We start from the raw sequence: 20,853 nt of genomic DNA, 5'->3' as shown, positions 1-20,853 counted from the left end.
GTGCCGGAGTAATCGGTGAACATACTTACATTTAAAGAAATCATCATCATTATCATCAAAATAATCATCATCATCAGGTCTACTTCATCAAATTAGTGGTTTTCGGGAGAAAATGCTCGAGTTGCTTAAGAAAACGCCCAAAACACCATGCATGTGCCTTTAAAAATTGAGGAGTTCCCTCAATTCCTCATGGATCCCATCATCAGAACAGAACCAAATTAAAATGGGACCAACTCGGAGGTAGCTCCTTTCAAACAAAAAAAGAATTACTCAAATCGGACTACGGATGTCGGAGTAATCGGTGAACGTACATAGAAAAAAAAAAATATATAGCCACAACCGAATACAGAACCTCCTCCTTCTATGAAATTGAAGTCGGTTAAAAAGAAAAGACAAAGAAAAACAATATTCATAAAAATGAAATTAAGTAAACATTAGATTTGGGCGACGACGTAACAGCGTGGCTCCGTAGCGTCGCGTCGTCTGTCTGACTCGGCGTAGGGTTCGGCAGGTTGCCCCGGAACCGCCGAAACACCACACCCTTCGGGCAGAAGTCCGCGCTGGCGATGGTGTCCTGCAGCGGCCGCTTTATTTGAGTTTGTTGTTTTCATACTAGATAATGAGATTGGGTAAAATCATATAAATTAATTTAAAACAAAACCAACTCTATGAAATGGGTGAAGCGATTTTGATAAAATATGTCTTAGAGCGCTAGTGCGCTAGAAAACCTGCGTTCAAATGAAAAAAACTGCATCCCCGCGGTTTACCTGTTTATGGAATCAAGTTCAAGATCAAGTCACAGACAGACTGACACACATAGCGGTCAAACTTATAATTATATTATAACACCCTCTTTTTGCGCCAGGGTTAAAAAATGAAAATACCTAAACGCGCAAAGCCTACCTTACCTCGATATGAAAATGAGTTAAGTAACTAAGTACCTATAAGAAAAAAATCTTTTACAAAATTTTAGTGCATATGTTTTAATAAAAACATTCCACATTAAATGTCGAGATAAAGTTTTTAAAACGTTTCACTGTTTAACAAGGTTTTTTTCAAGTTAAACATTGTAATTTTCAAGATGATACCTGTCATGAATAGAATGTAGAGTTCATAACCTTTCAAACGTGAGGTAGTTATTATCTTGTACAGAATTAGCTTGTTACGTAATTATGGTTTCTGTGCATTTTTACTATTTTATATCTATACAATGTAAATATAAAATATAACTATGTCTGTATCTTTAGGTATTTAAAACATCATCTGTGAAAATTTCAACTGTCTAGCTATCACGGTTCGTGAGATACAGCCTGGTGACAGACGGACGGACGAACGGACAGCGGAGTCTTAGTAATAGGGTCCCGTTTTACCCTTTGTGTACGGAACCCTAAAAAGAGTAAACAAAATCTACACTCAAATGGCTTCTTAAGCCAATGATAATCTGACTAATGACTGTTCATTAAGACTTTCAATAATTATGTCAAACAAACGGATCCGTGATAAAACGACGTCATAAAAATCAGTCAAAGTACTAAACAACAGCTTTTTTGTGCGTAGCAACACGTATGTACTAGCAACTAAAAAGGATTCGAGCCTTTTTGCAAAGACCACAGAATACGTTTTTGGCAAAAATTTCATTTTTGGTACGAGCTTTTATCGCTGACTGTACTTTTCTTACGACAGACAACTAATACTCGTCGAGACAATTCTAAAAACCCCTAACACAATTAGGTTGCGTTGTTTCATCACAGAGTTCCTATGGCCACCTCCTGTCTCCATCATCAGATCAGTTCGACGGTACCATATTATTGTATTGTCATCAGAACTACATACGGCTGCCAATTTTCATGACGCTACGATCCTTGGAAGATGGTTAAATTAGTTACCTTAGATTCCATTACAGTTAGTTACATACAGGTCGAGAGTTCCTATGGCCACCTCCTGTCTCCATCATCAGATCAGTTCGACAGTACCATATTATTGTATTGTCATCAGAACTACATACAGCTGCCAATTTTCATGACGCTATGATCCTTGGAAGATGGTTAAATTAGTTACCTTAGATTCCATTACATAGTTAGTTACATACAGGTCGACCTAATAAAAACTTGTTAATAAATAATAATAGTACTACCGTACAGAAAGGACACTTCCTACAAAACCGAAGTTTGACAGCGATTCAGGGACGAATCATGCTGTCCCTTTCTAATGTATGGCCCTTTCGGATATTTAAGGTTGTCAAAATTCAAGTCATTATCTTATCTGTGGTCGTGCACGCAAAGGGACGTCAAGTTGTGTCCTAATAATTGCTCGGAGCAATGCTGAGCCGAACGGAGCCGAGAATGCCCGAAAGGAGGAGTGTCGTCCCACTGTAAAGACTTCGTCAAAAATCTTTATATTGTAGCAACAGTAAGCAAGATGCTATTATAAGCGTTTCAATAGCGGAAGTGTTGCTAAAGTAATAGTAGATTGTGTCACAAGGGAGCAAAATGACATATTTACGGCGAAGGCGTACATTGAATCCTAAACAAAGCTTCTATAATAGAAATTAGAATCCTGAGCGTAGTGAGGGGTTCAAGTGTGTTACGACCAAGATAGAAATAATTTTGGTACCTTGTGACACATACTGCTTTTCACATCACCTATGAGGTAATTATGATGTTTGAAAATAATATTTAAGCTAAAAAAATAATGTTCAGCAAAATGTAAAAATAGTGTGCGCTGAAAAAGAGTTTCTTCGATCCCTCCTAGCGGGAAAAAAAGTGCAATTTTGATCCCAGGAGGGATCAAAATTCACTTTTCTTTTCCGCTAGGAGGGATCGAAGCTACTAGGCTTCGCTGCTAGGAAGCAGGGAAGAAAAATCCCTTTTTCGAATTGGTGATATGAAAAAGATTTTCTGGTTTAGTAGATAGATACCTATTGGCCATTTTCAAAACTACCCCGCTTTCGATACCCCAATGCATCTTACCTAAAGTCCCAAATCTTCTTGCACAGTCAGCAGCAGAAGTTGCTAAGCGGGAGAGGCGTTCACAATTACCTTGGCACGCTCTTATTCCCTTAACAATAGAGTCGCGTCAAGATCATTTTGAACACCTCGCCCGCTTAGCAACTTGTGCTACTGGCTGTACAATAAGAGGTAGTCTGAACTCCAGCAAATGAATCGAGTGATCTTTGGAGTTTCAAGCCCCAAATACGGAAATATAACCGTCTCAGTCTCCCGTATTGTTATACAGCGTGATGAACAGTAGCCGTCTCATGTTGATAGTGTCAACTGTCGGTCACAGTATAAACATGGCTGCCTCGGTGTTTGTTCAACAATGTCACGTACTCTTCCTGGAGCGATGCACTGAAGAATATACAACACACGAATGTATACGGACGTGCAGATAATGCATGCAATGGGGTTGGCAACTGTCAAAGGTTTGCATAGATGGCGCCATCATAATAGCTTGCCCCTTTTGTATGAGATTTGGCTTAAAGGACTGGCATCCGGGGTATTAAAAAAACAAAAATTTGACACAATTCTAGGGATTGACAGGGCAAGCTATGATGGCGCCATCTGCTAAAAACTTCCACCGGCCAACCCCATTGACTGAGGTGCAGTTAAGAGCCCATCAACGTGCACACTAGCGCCAATGCTAAATAATCGTGATTATTTAAATTTAACGATAGGTATCTAAAAAAGGGGGCCGCTACGTACTGTATTTTATATTTAAGTACCTTTTGAATACATCAAACTAGTTTTTATGTTGCTGGATTCGTCAATCTATGCGTCCAAAGTTAAAACGGCCGTTTTTGTTTTGAGTTCATATAGATCGACGAATCCAGCAACATAATATCGGATTTCGGGGTTGGTCCCATAGTTAGCATAAGTTGCTCAGTATAATCCCAAAACCTCCCTGGCAACAGGAATGCACTTATTTTTTAGCCACCCTTTATAGGAAAAGCATCGATATAGGAACTCCCTACCTTTCATTTAATGTTTACCCCTAAAATCTGATTTCTGGTCATCATAGATTATTCCGTGACAATTTATTAATATTTTTTTCACCACACCAGCTCGGAAAGGCTTACTTTGCACTTCAAAAACGGATAGCAAAGTTGCACTTTGCTATCAGTAATTCACATGTGAGGCAAAGTCATCAAATGCAAATTTTGAGTTGTTTTCTTATGTTTGCTGGTAGAATTGACTTTTAAATGATGATTTTGGATGATAAATATATAATAACATTCATTTGAATTTGATTTGGTTTGATATTGTTTGATATTTTACATTTAATATTTGCTTCGGGTTGGTGTGGTGAAAAATTTTGTATGTCACTCGGGGGCAAATTTTGTTTAACCCTCGTGCTTTGAAACCCTCGCAACGCTCAAGATTCCATTTTGGAATCTTTCGCTTGCTCGGGTACCAAATTTTACTCGTAGCACGAGCGGTTAAACAACAACTTTGCCCCCGAGTGAAACAAATAACTATTTATTTACAACCTGCGCCAATAGTTCAATAGTTAATTGTTACCTGTTTGTTCCAGGGTTCGTGCTCGCGTCAGCAATAGTGCTGTTGCTGGCCGGCATAATCTGCGCCATATTCTTTGGCACCTGGGTCCGGCTGTTCATAGACCATGTGAGTAAACATAGAGTTGGTTAAGACTCGAGTCCTTTGAGTCCCCTGCTTCAAGACTCGACTCAGTTTTTGAGACTCTTATAATTACAGTAGAATCCGCTTATAATGACATCGAAGGGAAGTGACAAATCCGTCATACTAAACGGATGTCATATAAAGCATAGTTGATTAACTTCTTATTTAAGTTTTTTTTTTCAAATTAATCCCAAAATCCTCTGTCAGAGATGAATTTTACTAACCTTGTACTAATTATCAACTTGTCACTGAGAATCAAAACTAAAACACCGCATGCACCAAACGTCCTCACAGAGAGAGACGTGGTGACGGCCACGAAAACCAGCGAATGTGTCAGTATAACCGGACATAATTTCATAAAAATAGGATTTATAGGACATAGTAAGCGATTTGTCACTATAAGCGAAGTCATTTTATCCGACTTTGTCACAAAGAATTTTATATGAAAACCAAACTTCGCACAGTAGTTACGTCATAGTAAGCGGTTGGTCAGTATAAGCGGAGTCATAATAAAGGGATTCCACTGTAAGTCTAAATTCGAGTTCTTTTCAACTTGTTAGAGACCCGAGCCTTTTGTAGACTTGAGCCCTCTTCAGAGAACTCTTGATTTTTTTTTTTCAAAAAAATATCAAAACTCATTGTCTTTATGTAAAATTCGTGAATTAGGTACACAAATCGTACAATAACGCCTAATTTCTTTACCTACTGTTATTTAGGAAAAACCTATACCTATAATATTGTTGACGGAGTCTATATTCGGAGACTCGAGTCCTTTTGAGTTGCTCTTAAAAAAGACTCAACAAAGAACTCGACTCGGGACTTAAAAGACATCATAACGACATAAAGACTCTTTTTTAAGCGCTGAGTCTCGTAAAATCGAGCCGAGTTCTTCAAATTCAGACTTACTGTGAATTACTGTCACCTGCAATCATTAAAATGTTACTTCGAAGGCCGCAAAATAATGTGACACGCTCCTACGGCTCTACAAATAAGATTTTGACAGATATTTATGCGGCCTTCGTTGTGTAACATATTATGGCAAGTGACTGTTACCAAGTGACTGGTATAAGTGACCTTTAGGAAATGTGCACATTAGGAAAATTTTCAACTTACGGCAAACAATAAAACAGATTAAACCACATTTACCTATACCTGCAACAAATCGCTAATTAAAAATCGTATTATACGTGATCGTATTAAGCGGACACTACCTGTATTCTCATGTTTATTATATCACAAATAAATAATAATGGGAGTAATCAAATGTGACGTTCTCGATCAAAAGGTACCACTTTAGGCACTTAGGGCATTAATTTGTGTGATGAGCACAGATATTTGTTCCTGAGTCATGGATGTTTTCTATGTATTTAAGTATTTGTATATTATATATGTCGTTGTCTGAGTACCCACAACACAAGCCTTCTTGAGATTACCGTGGGACTTAGTCAATATGTGTAAGAATGTCCCTTTAATATTTATTTATTTACTTTGTAGTTTACCATAAGGATGCTCTGACAGGTTATTCGTATAAAGATACAAGCAAATTTCGTCTATATGGTAAGCGGCAAAGTAGTACCTTTTGATTGTCGTTGTGACGTATAATTTATTATAAACGTCACAAATTATTCCATTTAAAATAAAGATCACGTGTATCGCCACGGTCAGGTTGGGGCCGACCGGTCAAGCCTTATTGACGTCAGCAAAGGTCAAAATTATATATGTTATATGTGATAATGATGATTAAGCGGTCAAAAATCGATATGATAAGTGAATTCCATCGATAAGGGCTTAGATGGGCATAACGAACGATGTTGTAGAAAAAAACACTAGTACTAACGAACGATTAAAACATCTGGGTGCGTAGCCAATGTGCAATCGTTAACGCTCCGTAGCGAACGAAACTCGATTGGAGCATTCCATGAAATTATCTACCGTTTGTCCCGTCCAAACGCGAATTTACTGAAGATTTTGTGACTAGTCGTATGCCTATTGCCTAGTATTAACCACATTTTTCATTGAAACACAGAAAATAAAAGGAAATACCTTGTAAAACTAAAGACCTCTTCAGTCGCATATTTCATTCATGATTCCATCGAATATTCTAACAGTTGAAACTTGAAGCAATTCCATGGTAATCCATAATAGGTATCACGTGACTTTCTTTTTTTTAAATCTTTATTTTAACTTAGAAATAAACAAAATAAACCCTCAGGAAATAATCAACAACAAATTGGTATTGACGTTGACAATAAAACTGTTGATGTTATGACTGGTTGATGCTAGTACAATTTCGAAACATAAAATCTAAAAATTCATAAGATAAATAAAAATATTAAAATAATTAATTCTCTAAATTCCGGATGTCTTAAATAATATACTAGATACTAATAAACATAAAAAAACTTCAATACAGGAATGTTTTTCAGAAGTAAACTAAAAATATCTCAAAGTAAAATAATGCTTACAAATTCGTACGTGATGAGTTTTCGAACGTTGCCTTTTATCATAATTTAGTCTACTCCAACTGACTACTCGACTATTGCCTATGAATGTGTGCGTAGATGTCATTAAAAATAGCTCCGTCTTTCTCTAAACTGCGTGAGTAAAAAGGACATGATTTATATTCTGAAGTAAGCAATAGTGAACTTTAATATTTAAGACATATGGTTTAGTAAACAACCTGGAACTTATGATCTTCCTTCTTGAATCAAACCTTGTTACACGCCACGAGGTTAATGACATCTTCCGCAGTTCTGGTATCCTGGTATTTTTGGTATACGTTTGTCTCAATAAGACACCTGTTGTCGGTTACCCGCCCGAGGCAAACGACCTCTTCTGCAATTCTGGCATCCTGGTACTTTTGGAATAATGTTTATGCCAGTATGTCGCCGTTATGTCGCTATTGTGTCGCCGTTATGTCGCCGTGATGTCGCTATTAAGTCGCCGTTATGTCGCCAATATGTCGCCGTTATGTCGCTGTTATGTCGCTATTATGTCGCTATTATGTCGCCGTTATGTCGCCAATATGTCGCCGTTATGTCGCTATTATGTCGCCATTCAGTCGCCGTTATGTCGCCATTCAGTCGCCACTCAGTCGCCATTCAGTCGCCACTCAGTCGCCAGTATGTTTGTTTTGATTCAGTCGCCATTCAGTCGCCATTCAGTCGCCACTCAGTCGCCATTCAGTCGCCATTCAGTCGCCACTCAGTCGCCACTCAGTCGCCACTCAGTCGCCGCTCAGTCGCCATTCAGTCGCCGCTCAGTCGCCATTCAGTCGCCACTCAGTCGCCACTCAGTCGCCAGTATGTTTGTTTTGATTCAGTCGCCTTTCAGTCGCCATTCAGTCGCCGTTATGTCGCCATTCAGTCGCCGTTCAGTCGCCATTCAGTCGCCGTTATGTCGCCATTCAGTCGCCATTCAGTCGCCACTCAGTCGCCACTCAGTCGCCGCTCAGTCGCCATTCAGTCGCCGCTCAGTCGCCATTCAGTCGCCACTCAGTCGCCACTCAGTCGCCAGTATCTTTGTTTTGATTCAGTCGCCACTCAGTCGCCATTCAGTCGCCGTTATGTCGCCATTCAGTCGCCGTTCAGTCGCCATTCAGTCGCCGTTATGTCGCCATTCAGTCGCCATTCAGTCGCCACTCAGTCGCCATTCAGTCGCCATTCAGTCGCCATTCAGTCGCCATTCAGTCGCCATTCAGTCGCCACTCAGTCGCCACTCAGTCGCCGCTCAGTCGCCATTCAGTCGCCGCTCAGTCGCCATTCAGTCGCCACTCAGTCGCCACTCAGTCGCCAGTATCTTTGTTTTGATTCAGTCGCCACTCAGTCGCCATTCAGTCGCCGTTATGTCGCCATTCGGTCGCCGTTCAGTCGCCATTCAGTCGCCGTTATGTCGCCATTCAGTCGCCATTCAGTCGCCATTCAGTCGCCACTCAGTCGCCATTCAGTCGCCATTCAGTCGCCATTCAGTCGCCATTCAGTCGCCACTCAGTCGCCACTCAGTCGCCACTCAGTCGCCGCTCAGTCGCCGTTATGTCGCCATTCAGTCGCCATAGTAAAAGGTATAAAAGGCCGGTGCGGAGCGTTGAGAGGGGCATTCATTCTTCGACCGGGCTAGCAGTGACTCTGGTTTTCGGGTGTAACGTAGTGCGGGGAAGTGAAGTTTCTCCGCGACTTTTTCTGTGTTTGTTTTTACTTGGAATTATCCTAGTGAATTTAAACTTAGAATTTGTGTCTGTGCTTGGTTTTGCGGGGATTTTAATTGTCGTAACGCTAAGTTTAGACTGTTGTGGAGATTCTTTACTGCCATGTGTGGGTTTTTAGTTATTGTGAAGTTTTCTTTACGCTGTGTGTTCTAAGTGCCGTCATGTTATGCAGGGACAATGTCAATGCATGGCCGGGGCTTGGAATTGTGTCTGTGTTTGGTTTTATGGGAAGAAATTCTCGTAACGTTAAATATAGATGACAGTGTTTAAGGGAATTTCACTTTTCTGTTGAGTTAGTTTAATTTAGTGATAACTTAGTTATTTTAGTGTTTTTCTATGGGGTATTTTTGCTATTTTAAAAGCCAGATCATTGTTTGGACTGACAGTTTGTCCAGCTAAACATTCACTCCGCCTAACGGTGCCAAAGGATTGGATGGTTAGGAGTCTATTGCTCCAAGTTTGAGAGGACTTGGCGTCTCTTTTATATCAACATAAGAGACGAATTATCTCACTAGTCTCAAGGCCCAGCTGTTTAGACGGATATGGGGACGTCACGTGCGCGTCATTGGGTGTAAATCCTGGCCACTGAAGTCGACAGTAATTGAGACTAGGTCTCCTATTAAATTTATTTATATATTTCGGTGCTCCGGTTCATGCTAGTGCTGGTTGCGGGGGCAGACTTCTGTCGTGACTGATATTACACTTAGTCTTTGTTGTGGCAGAGTTTCCCTCGTGATTAGTGCGTGTGTGTGCTAGGGTACTGATCCACTTATATACACGGAATAGGGCGACTTATTCTTATCCACCATGCCCGCGGGCGATAAGGAGGGAGTCAAATACACTGGCCTGTAGGTTGCCTTCTCGGTTTCGCCTGCCGAACTTTACAGCTTCTCGTAGGGACCACACTTGCGTATATTACAAAGCATTAGGTCGATGGTAAGAACGAACTATGCTTTGAATGTACTAGATTAGGGACAATGGGTAGAGTTAGGGTAGAATCACACACTAATTTTATTGTTTATTAGGGTTCTTTTTTTGTTCTGGTCTATACAATTGATATGGTTGATATATATTTCTCTTTAAGGGTTTAAAAATATGGTTTCTTAATCCTAAAATACGAGTGTTTAAAAGGTGAAGGGTTCATCTGCCTAAATCTTCCTAATTTCTCATTTGTATGGGGAAAGAACCAAAGTTTCTATAAATTCTTATTTCTATTTTTTCATTTCTGGTTGTCTGGTGTAGGGACGAGGTACTGAGTAATATAATCAGGTAATACATACAACAACATAATCTCTTAATTATCAATCTGGATTTAGGAACGCAAACTATTCTGTGATTGAAGAACGGTTTGCTTTAGGGAACCTTTGTCAGGCAAGAGCAGTACAAAGGATAAATTGAGTGAATACTCAATTTCGGCCTCGATTAAACATAATAATTAGTGAATAAACTCGGTACTTCGTTTATACATCTAGAAAACTAGGAATTCTGTCTAGATTATCAACTCTGGGGAATGGGACTAAGGGATTAGCATCCCTAGCTTTTGAATATAAAAAAGATTAGTAATTATGATGACTGATGAATACTTTGACACTTCTTTTCATCATCATCTAGGTGCGCTTAAGTTACGAAGTGTTGGTCATAGCCCTTCTGGCTAAACTGGTAGGGTAGGTGTTCCGATTAATACTTGCAAATCGGACTAAGAGCTTCCAGACCTGCATCGGGCGTATGGAGCAGCACGTGTGATTAAATCACACATCGTTTAGAAGATGATAGTTAATTATAATTAACCTAGAAATGCTAGGGCGTAAAAGAGCTTATCTCAGGAGTGCTGCTTCTATGTTATCCCGGGAGCTTAATAGGTGTGGCAGGATTTTACCAACAACATTTTTATATATTTATATCATCATATATGCTGTAATACTTAAATACATCATAGTAAATTTACACCATCATTTACGTTGCACTAATAAATTCTGAATAGTTTTCTATTTCTCTGAATAATTTTCTTTAGGTTATTTCTTACTTCCATAAATAATTATATTTATTACCATAAATATCTGTTCTCAAAATCTAGGTAATAATAAATAAAGTCAGAGTCCAAAATTTAGCTGATACTCATTAAAGAATTTGAGGTTACCGCGGTTCACTTCAAGGGGTCCTAACCACTAGCTAGACGATCACATGGCCATATTTTAAGGGTAAATCGAAAGGGGATGTTATATTAAGGTAGGTTAGGTAAGTAAATAAGGGGGGAGGTACATTTTGGTGCCGTGACCAGGATCAAAAATGCAGCTTTTAGGTTCATTTTGGATACCGAGGTATCTAAAAATAAATAATAAAAAGTAGCCTTTCAGGCTACATTTTGCTGGCGTGAAATGGAATGGGTACACTTGATTTTGGACTCTGTTTTTATTATGGTTTAAATAAAAGTCATAAAGCATTCATTTTATTATTCAATAGTTATTATGTACACGTAGAAAGGTCTTATATAAAAGTCATGAAACATTAAGTTTATTATTCAATAGTTACTATGTACACAAAGAAAAACTATTACTATTCCACTGTAGTAAGGGTTATCTATCCGCAGACGAAAAGAACGTAATTATATCAGTCGGCTTATTTATTAAAACACTAACTATGTACAATTACTGATAACTTGTGCGTAGCTGCTGAGACCTCAGCAGGGGTATGCACTTATGCAGCCAACCAAGCATTAATCTTCTCCTAACATTTAAAAACGATCAGTAATTTGCATCTCGGATATCAAGATTCTACGTCGACACATCGTTGGCGCGTTCTATCTCGGAGGTGGCGCCATCTCTTGACGAGTTTGGTACTACATTTTTACTCGTTCTCGGCGCGCCGTAATTAGGGATTTACTTTCATATTCCTCAGCTTAAGATGTTTGTCATCACTACTAATGATCCATCTTCTTGCGTCTTTGATATCTGAAAAATAAAGTTACAAAATTAAACCCTATGTAGTATAACATTAGCACTTATTAACGCTTATTTTAAGCGAAAACAATCAGTCTTATTTATCTCCTGTCATACATTCATTAAGAAATTAGCTTCATTGCAATATTCTAGGGACAATCTTTCACATATCAATTTGGCCTGGGGCTAGGCAAAACTTGTACTGCTGGTACTAGGCGGCGCAGTACATACTTGTATAGATAAATACATACTTAGATTAACAAATAATGTCCATGACTTGGAAACTCATATTCGTGGTAGACGGCCTTTGCCAGGCAGCATTTGTAGGCAGGGTTACTATAATTTGGGTTAGGAGGCTGTTGCCATAGTCTAGAAATAAGATTAGTTTACCTAAGTTAGCCTAGGTTATGGTTAGATAAGATATCTAGTTGTGTAAGAACATATACTTTAGTCGAAAAATCATGGGGGCGTGAAATTGTTCATTTCACGTAGGCTTACTTGAAATATTACAGAACAGGGGGCGTATTACTAAGATATACTTTAGTTATAAAACTATGGGGGCGTGTAATTGTTTATTTACACGCAGGAATACTAAGGCACAGGGGGCGTATTTCACTACTTTCTCATGCTCCCGTCTTAAAAGCCGGCAACGCACTTACAACCTCTCTGGCTTTACGAGGAAACGGCAATCATTCATCACCGGGTATATGTCTGTTAGTTTGCCTTCTATATCATAAAAAAAAAATAGCGTATGTGATAGATAACATTGGAGTTCCATCTTTGTTACATGCTTTGTTTACTGATAAGCTGTCACTATAATAAACTAGTTAAGTTACAGATTGCATAATATGTATGTACGGTCCTGGATAGGCCTGTCAATCAAAGAGTAAGAGTATGAAACAGATATTACAGATAATACTGTTAGGGTTTATTCGCTTCACGTGTGGGTCCGAATGACAACCGCACATGCTAGTAGTAAGCTTAAATTTCGTTAATGTACCAAAACATCATACATTTGCTACCGTAGGATAAGAAAAATGAGCATATATGTATGCATGAGCTTGGATTTGAATAGGAAATCGTATGTTAAGACTATTTTTAGGCCAATTTATAGATATTTAGGTTAAGAAAACAGTAATAGTACATGCTGCAATCACTATTGGAGCATAAGTAGAACATACACATTGGTATGAAAGTTTATCTACATATTTTTCAGTACGGAACCCTAAGAGTCACAACATTTATCGAGAACAGCGCTGAGATATGTATAGTTTACTGGTTATAGTTATTACTATTATTTACAAGGACTCCTGCGAGCTGCCTTGTGTACCTTATTGTTATTATTTAAGCCGCTCAAATAACTTCATGAAAATCAATTGAGAGATGCAACACGCCAATTAGTTGGACGAACAGCGTGCATACAAAGACATATTTGTAGTATGAAGGTAGCCTGTTAACTTATGATTACAGTACAGTTCTGCTGACGGTACTTTTCAATAGTATTCTGAATGCTATTAAGTAATAATATAAAATAATTGGTTAAGCTAACACGCTAGTACCTAACATTTCTTTCTTGTATCCATTGAAGACTAGAGCGACCTTAGCAGCAAATTCTTGAGATACGGCCATCAAACAGGAGTGTTGAAGTATTGAAGTCAGAGGTTCTTGGTAGCCTGGAATAAATTAGGCAAGTATTAGGAAACTTCAGAGAAAAGAGTTGAATAAGTACAGTAATAGTAGTAAAATATCAACAGTCATTCATTAGAGGGGGCGCGTCATTATTTTATTGTCAAATACACTCATAGGAAATATTAGGTTTCACAAAAGTAGACTAGACAGTACTTAAATTCTTCAAAATCCAAAAAAGTTTGAGAATCTTTGCCTTACAGGGCACATTTCCATAAAGTGAGGTCACAAATAAGCTAGATTAAGTTACTTAGTCAACAAAATCATAATAGGATGTAAGGTTAATGGCAGTTTTCATATCTCCGATCTTTCATCCGGAACCTCTTCGCTCATTATTTTGAAATATTAGAGTCAGACATAAGTTAAGAGTTTTTATAGCTTATGATAAGTTTGGTATTTATATAATGAAATAAAATACCTGTCATGACTGGAGACAGTCTATAGAAGTACATTGAAGGCAGGCATATTGTTACTGCGGAGCGATGCCATTTCTCCGGGAACTCTGAAATTGATAAAGTATAAAAGTTAGCTAAAGTAGGGTATATTTAAGAGAACCTATTCATAAGTCTCATTAAAAGTGTTTATTATTTAGTACAAGTAGGGTCTTTACAGTCAAGATAAAAATAAAATCAATTTTTATTTTATTTTTGAGAGCGATGAAAAATTTTGAAGTTTGTTTTTCTAGGTACATATGTATATGTTACAGTAGTTTTCTAGTAGCATGGGTGTTATACTTACTAGGGGACTGTTGAAAGGCTCGGAAGAACCCATGAGGGCATCAATGGAAATTTGCTCCGCTCACTGACAACTAGATATTGGGTTTCGGTTGCTGAAAAATAACAGCATATATTGTAAGATGTATTGCAAAAAGAGGAATATTTATGACAGGTCTAGGGTTAGGCCCACAAATTGTATTAAATTTACCGGAAGACTGCGGGATCCTTTTGTAAAGAAAATACATATTTATTAACAAATTTTCATTACCATACAAGAAATCCTGTTTATTTTTAGTTGACATTATCATATAATTATGATTTTTATAATATGTTGCACTTCCAAATTTAGGAAGCTAGTATTTCCGAAAGAAATTGACCAGGGTCATCTTTTTAGAGCGACAACATTTTTCAAATTCCAAAAGCAGTATGGTCAAACCAGTGAGTAAATGTCTAATAGTAGAAATATCATACTTACGTTTCACAGTTGTTTTGATTCATCGAAAATAGCAAGGGAGTCTTCGCAGCTAAATTTCAACTTCTTTTCTTTCGATAATGATATATTTATACCGGGGTTCATTCTAATAAAGTTGTCAGTTTGCTGAAAAATCAAATATACTTTGTAAATCTTATTGCAGCAGAAAACAAACATGTAGTGAAGAACAGATATTACATTAGACAGACAGCATAAAATCAAAAATCAACATGTCATTCCTTTAATACTGATTTTTACTTTGATCACTTTCAAGTTTTGCAGAAAAAAATATGTTTTGTTGCTGAACAAAGAATAAAAATAAGGCAACTCACTACATTAGGTAAAAACATTACAAGCGTATGAAATTAGGGAAACCTTAATGTTTGTCTGTATTGAATAGGACCGAATAAAAAGCAGATTTATTGATAGATAGGTCAATTTGTGATCAATTATTTTCCGCTGATTGATATTCTAATAAGTGAAACAGATTTTGAAAAGCAGTAACTTGTTTAAAGAAAGAAGAGGAATAAAATCTTACCTTTGTTTGAAGCAACAGTTTCCACATTTAAGTCCATTCCATTCGCACTATCGACAGCTAGACTCATTACACATCCTTTGTACTAGATAGTTCAAACGCTAGGTCATAGTTATGGGCACTAGGTTCACAGAAAAATAGAAGACGCAAGCTGAGAAAAGGTCAGCCATGCGGCGACGAAACAGAACTTTCACTTCATTCGTTTTATAGTAAATTCTTCAAGGGGCTATATTTTGGAAACCATTAGGGCATTCTTGGAGGCAATCCTTACTCGCTACATCGGGTAAAGCTTGCGTCGTGGTATTTTACTGTAGGAAATCATTGTGAAACAAAGGCAATGGCTTGTATTCAAAATGGCGTTTTAATTTTGTTCTGAGCATGTTTTGAGTGATTGTCAAATGTTTAGGTATTTGATCAAAATGTCACCGGAAACTGAAGTAATTTTAATCATTAACATCACGATTAGTTTACTTGTATGAAGGATAAATTAATTACGTTTCAAAAAATAAGCATAATCTGAAATGACAGCAGTTATAATTTGCCAAAGACAAAATTTCGTTTCACTCATGTTTCACTGTTGAACGTTTATAATTCAGTCTCGAATAGTTTATTCAAAACCACTTAGTTATTCACGCCATCTATCGGAATTGTTACTTAAGAAGTCGTACTAAGAACCCGACCAAATTGAGTGGGTTGTGCTTGTTATGTTGCCAGGAGTATTGGAATGTGTTTTTGATTTTGTCGCATTGCATGGACGCACGCGCACCCGTTTACACTCTCGTTTCGTGTCTCGTTCCGCGGCTCGACTCGCCGATTGTACGCGATTGTAAATTGGTTATTAGAATTTTGTCTATGCGTAAAAACTTGTTCACACGAACGATTTCATTTAGCATTGATAATAATTGCAAAAATTAACAGATATTTAGCGATGGTAATGGTGGCGCTACTGTCACTAGGTGACAGAACGGGACAGTCTTACGTATCTTTCAGTAGGAGTGGCAGCGAAAGCGCTATTATTGGTTGTCCTTGTTACGGTCTCGTGTAGTTGCGTATGATTTGTCCCTCACGGACGCGCGAGTATAGCACGTCTATAGGATTCTACCATCTATGACGGAAGATCATAGAATCGGAAGATAATGGATGACAATCGTAATGGTGTTGCTACTTACAAAAACAATTATTGAAGAGTTATAGTTAAATTTATTCGCATTTCTATAGGATCCTATTCTAATCGTAAAATGAGACTGTAGATGGTTTAATAATGGAAATCCTTATGTGAGATAAATGAAAATCATTGTGAGGTTTAGTTTAAGTGCATATCAACAAACCGGGGCCATGTTGTCTGGTCAAAACGTGTTAAAATAAAATATTGCGGTTTCGTAAACGAAACAACTTTGGTTTGAACGGAAATATTTATGTTATTAAGAAGTGATAAAATAGAATGGACAGTGTTTAGATACTAACCCGGAAAAGGTCCATAATTGAGTGCAAATGTGTATTTGAGCGAGAAATGGTTAGTTTTACGTGCATTTTGCGGACGCAAGTAACGAGTGCATTCGACTTTAGTAAATCTATATTGAAATAGTAGAATAGTGTAGTGGGTGAAATTAGTGACGTGATAAAGTGGTGAAAATAGTATTCATCTGCAAGAAACGTGCGTTTAACAAATAAACACGTGAGTAGAAATTTTGGCAAGCCTAGAACAATTGTAGGATATGTTAGTATATAAAACGCATTATAGCAAATTGACGTTCAGATCTTTCAAGCGTTTCAATATGAATATAATCACATGCTTTCTTGATTTTTCTAAATGGAATTCGGTTAGTAACACGTTTTCAATGGATTCCATAATAATGTGTTCGTAGGTATACACATAGGTATTTGCATTATATTACATGGTTTTCATGTGATAAATAAAATTCTTTGTTAGTCATTTAGTGCGAAAAACACTTGAAAAATAAAACAAAGCAATAAAACACTTTGTTATGAAAGTCATTGTTAAATTTGTCGTCACTTGTAACTCTCTCGTGGTCTAGTGGATATCAAGGTGGACAAATGTATGAATATTACTTGAACGTGGAGTGGGTTCGAATTCCGGTGAGCAAATAAGTTTTTTTTGTTTAGTTTTTTTTTAATAATTGGTTTTAGTTTATTAAACAGGTTTGCAAGGTTATTAATATATTTAGGATCCCTTTAGAACTTTATTTTATTTTATTTATTTTAGTCCTGTGGTCTGTTTGCTTACAAAATTCTTAAAAACGATTCATAAATAAAATTTATTCTGGATATGTATCTACGAGTAGCGTTATAAAATAAACTGGAGTTATGAATAAACTTATGTTCAGTAGGCTATTTTTTTTTAATTATTTACACAAACGAATTGTTGCACAATGTTTAGATAAATACTTACCTACTTTTTATATCAAAGATGGATTCATTACCTACCTAACCCTTCCAATGCAGTTGTATTTGTATTAGGAACACCAGGGTACTTAGTTCTTAAAATACCTAGATGTTCACTCACATATTTTTAATCACTCGCGCGGCATGTTTACATCTCACAATAGTAATTTGAATATCATGGCTAATTATATTATGATTCGGATTTTTTTATAGGTACGTTAAGTCAAACGGTGTGTGTTTTATAGTGTAAATAGACTGGTAAAAATGCATTAAAACGGATAATAATTTTATAAAATTTTAAAAAACTATATAAGTATGTTTTGCAGCATTTATGTTACTATACTTTATGATTCGTCACTATTATAATTTTTGATTTATCATCATCATCATTCATAGAAATCATCATTATAATTGTCTTATAAATTTTATTTTTATTTATTTGTGAGCATGTTTGCATTATTTTGGCTGGCCAATGGGCTAATTATATAAAAACAACGTACAAGTAGAGTCAATCATTATGATTTTAAATGTATTAATTGCATAATCGCTTTAGGTCAGTTTTTTTATATATTCGTGGCTGTGCGTGGGTTTTGGAGTAGTGAGATTAAGGTCGTTTAAAGGCTATACAATGTACGGTTATGAGCAATAGTTAGACGTTACAAGCAGCCGTGTGAACTGCCATGGTTTGGCAGCGGAATGGTTAAGCGCGTTTCAAGTTCGACTCTTTTTTGTCTGTATACTTCCGCGGTGGTTTATTGCATAGTAGGTTTTCGATGCCGCGCGTTGAACGACAGTAAGTGAGCGAAAGATAGGGATTATAGAGAAATTAATCGCGGAGTGTTATCATAAAATCTAACAACAAAAGTGCAGATTTTTTCTTTATGTGCGAATCATTTGATTCTAATACTTAGTCAAAGTACTTTTAACTAGTAATTATTAAATAAATAAATCAACATAAAATAATATATATTAATTGGAAAATTGAGAGATATTAAAATCATCTGGGAATCATCTAGAAATGTTGGGCTAGTATGGGGTTAGGACAAAATGAGTAAGTTTTTTTTTCAAATGAATTCATGGCTATAAATATAAATTTATATATTCTCATTTTGATTACTAATCGACGCGTTGGCTGTCTGTAGAAATCAGTGTGAAAGTGTAACAGAGGAGGAATGAAAATGTGTGTGCATTGAGTGTTTATAGTTATGACTTTGTGGTGATTTATGAAAGAGATGTATGATATGAGATGACGGATGCTAAGTGGACGTATGTACTTTTATTGGAAAGATTGGATTGATACAGATAGACAAAAGCTGGAGGGTAATCAAACTAGATGTGTCGGTATTTGCAGGGGAACAAACTGGGGAGGGAACGGGATACACAACTAGCCAGAAAAATCTTATCGGTAGGTTAAAATTTCGACCCATTCACAAGGGTAGGTTTTTATGGCTAGTACTACACAAGGTAATAAGACCCTTACGAAACCCACACACTCATATTGGGTGAGATATATCTGACACTCGACATATTTTAAGGGCCGTGAGCGTCTAAAAGGACGAGGCTCTTTTCAAGAGGTTAATTAGATATATTATGTTGCTTTCAATATGAGGTATAATAATTATAAGCAAATATTTTGTTTAATTTGGTCGATATTTTTTTTTTCAAACAAAAATATCTTTATCATACCATATTGGGGTATTTATTTATGTCAATTTTAAGTTTGTTTATATAAAAAAAAATACACACCCAAACAAACTTAAACGTCGGTATATTTTATTCAAGTATGAGACACGCGCCAAGAAAACGTGGTTGAGGGTGATAAGGCAATAAAATTGGTTCGAATTTTGGCGATGGAACTTGAAAGCTTCGTACTTATAAAAATTAAAGGTCTCTTCGTTTTGCTTGGGGAGTTTTTGCTGTCTCATCAGATGCTCTTCTACGGAAGTGTACGGCGCAATTCGGGTAGAGACAAGAGTAATACTCGACGCGGCCGGGTTGAGCTGGCAAGGACGGGTTAATTAGTAGCCTATTAGATTCACAACCTAATATCTTTGGTGGAGCGAGGTGACTGGGGAAAAAGTTGTCATGGTTCATTGACGGAATTCTGATGAACTAATTTCAGAGCTGAGTCATTAGCGGTCACTTAGTATTGAGACACACACTACACGTTTAGAAAAGGGGGGATATATCCGACTAATCTAGAGTAGATTGAAGTCTTTTACAAATTACTGTAGTAATTCATAAAACACTTAAATCGGGGGCGAACTGTGACTAGTCGTATGCCTATTGCCTAGTATTAACCACATTTTTCATTGAAACACAGAAAATAAAAGGAAATACCTTGTAAAACTAAAGACCTCTTCAGTCGCATATTTCATTCATGATTCCATCGAATATTCTAACAGTTGAAACTTGAAGCAATTCCATGGTAATCCATAATAGGTATCACGTGACTTTCTTTTTTTTAAATCTTTATTTTAACTTAGAAATAAACAAAATAAACCCTCAGGAAATAATCAACAACAAATTGGTATTGACGTTGACAATAAAACTGTTGATGTTATGACTGGTTGATGCTAGTACAATTTCGAAACATAAAATCTAAAAATTCATAAGATAAATAAAAATATTAAAATAATTAATTCTCTAAATTCCGGATGTCTTAAATAATATACTAGATACTAATAAACATAAAAAAACTTCAATACAGGAATGTTTTTCAGAAGTAAACTAAAAATATCTCAAAGTAAAATAATGCTTACAAATTCGTACGTGATGAGTTTTCGAACGTTGCCTTTTATCATAATTTAGTCTACTCCAACTGACTACTCGACTATTGCCTATGAATGTGTGCGTAGATGTCATTAAAAATAGCTCCGTCTTTCTCTAAACTGCGTGAGTAAAAAGGACATGATTTATATTCTGAAGTAAGCAATAGTGAACTTTAATATTTAAGACATATGGTTTAGTAAACAACCTGGAACTTATGATCTTCCTTCTTGAATCAAACCTTGTTACACGCCACGAGGTTAATGACATCTTCCGCAGTTCTGGTATCCTGGTATTTTTGGTATACGTTTGTCTCAATAAGACACCTGTTGTCGGTTACCCGCCCGAGGCAAACGACCTCTTCTGCAATTCTGGCATCCTGGTACTTTTGGAATAATGTTTATGCCAGTATGTCGCCGTTATGTCGCTATTGTGTCGCCGTTATGTCGCCGTGATGTCGCTATTAAGTCGCCGTTATGTCGCCAATATGTCGCC

The 20,853-nt window shown here is 37.0% G+C and overlaps 1 protein-coding gene and 1 long non-coding RNA gene across 2 annotated transcripts in view; one reads left to right on the top strand and one right to left on the bottom strand.

The window, feature by feature from the left end:
* Positions 1–20,853, top strand: part of LOC134803811 (scavenger receptor class B member 1) — a 101,319-nt gene that overhangs the window by 31,038 nt on the left and 49,428 nt on the right. Inside the window, exon 2 of the mRNA XM_063776648.1 lies at positions 4,531–4,622. Coding sequence (XP_063632718.1) covers positions 4,531–4,622 — 92 coding nt within the window. The remainder of the gene's footprint in view (positions 1–4,530; positions 4,623–20,853) is intronic.
* LOC134803832 (uncharacterized) lies at positions 11,318–14,253 on the bottom strand. The gene is made up of 4 exons (XR_010146031.1): positions 14,202–14,253; positions 13,882–13,965; positions 13,337–13,450; positions 11,318–11,789 (listed from the first exon to the last, which is right to left on the bottom strand). It is a non-coding gene; the product is annotated as an uncharacterized LOC134803832 (long non-coding RNA).

This window comes from Cydia splendana, chromosome 27 (assembly GCF_910591565.1).
Source record: "Cydia splendana chromosome 27, ilCydSple1.2, whole genome shotgun sequence".
NCBI lineage: Eukaryota > Metazoa > Arthropoda > Insecta > Lepidoptera > Tortricidae > Cydia > Cydia splendana.
This window is presented reverse-complemented; position numbering and strand designations above follow the sequence as displayed.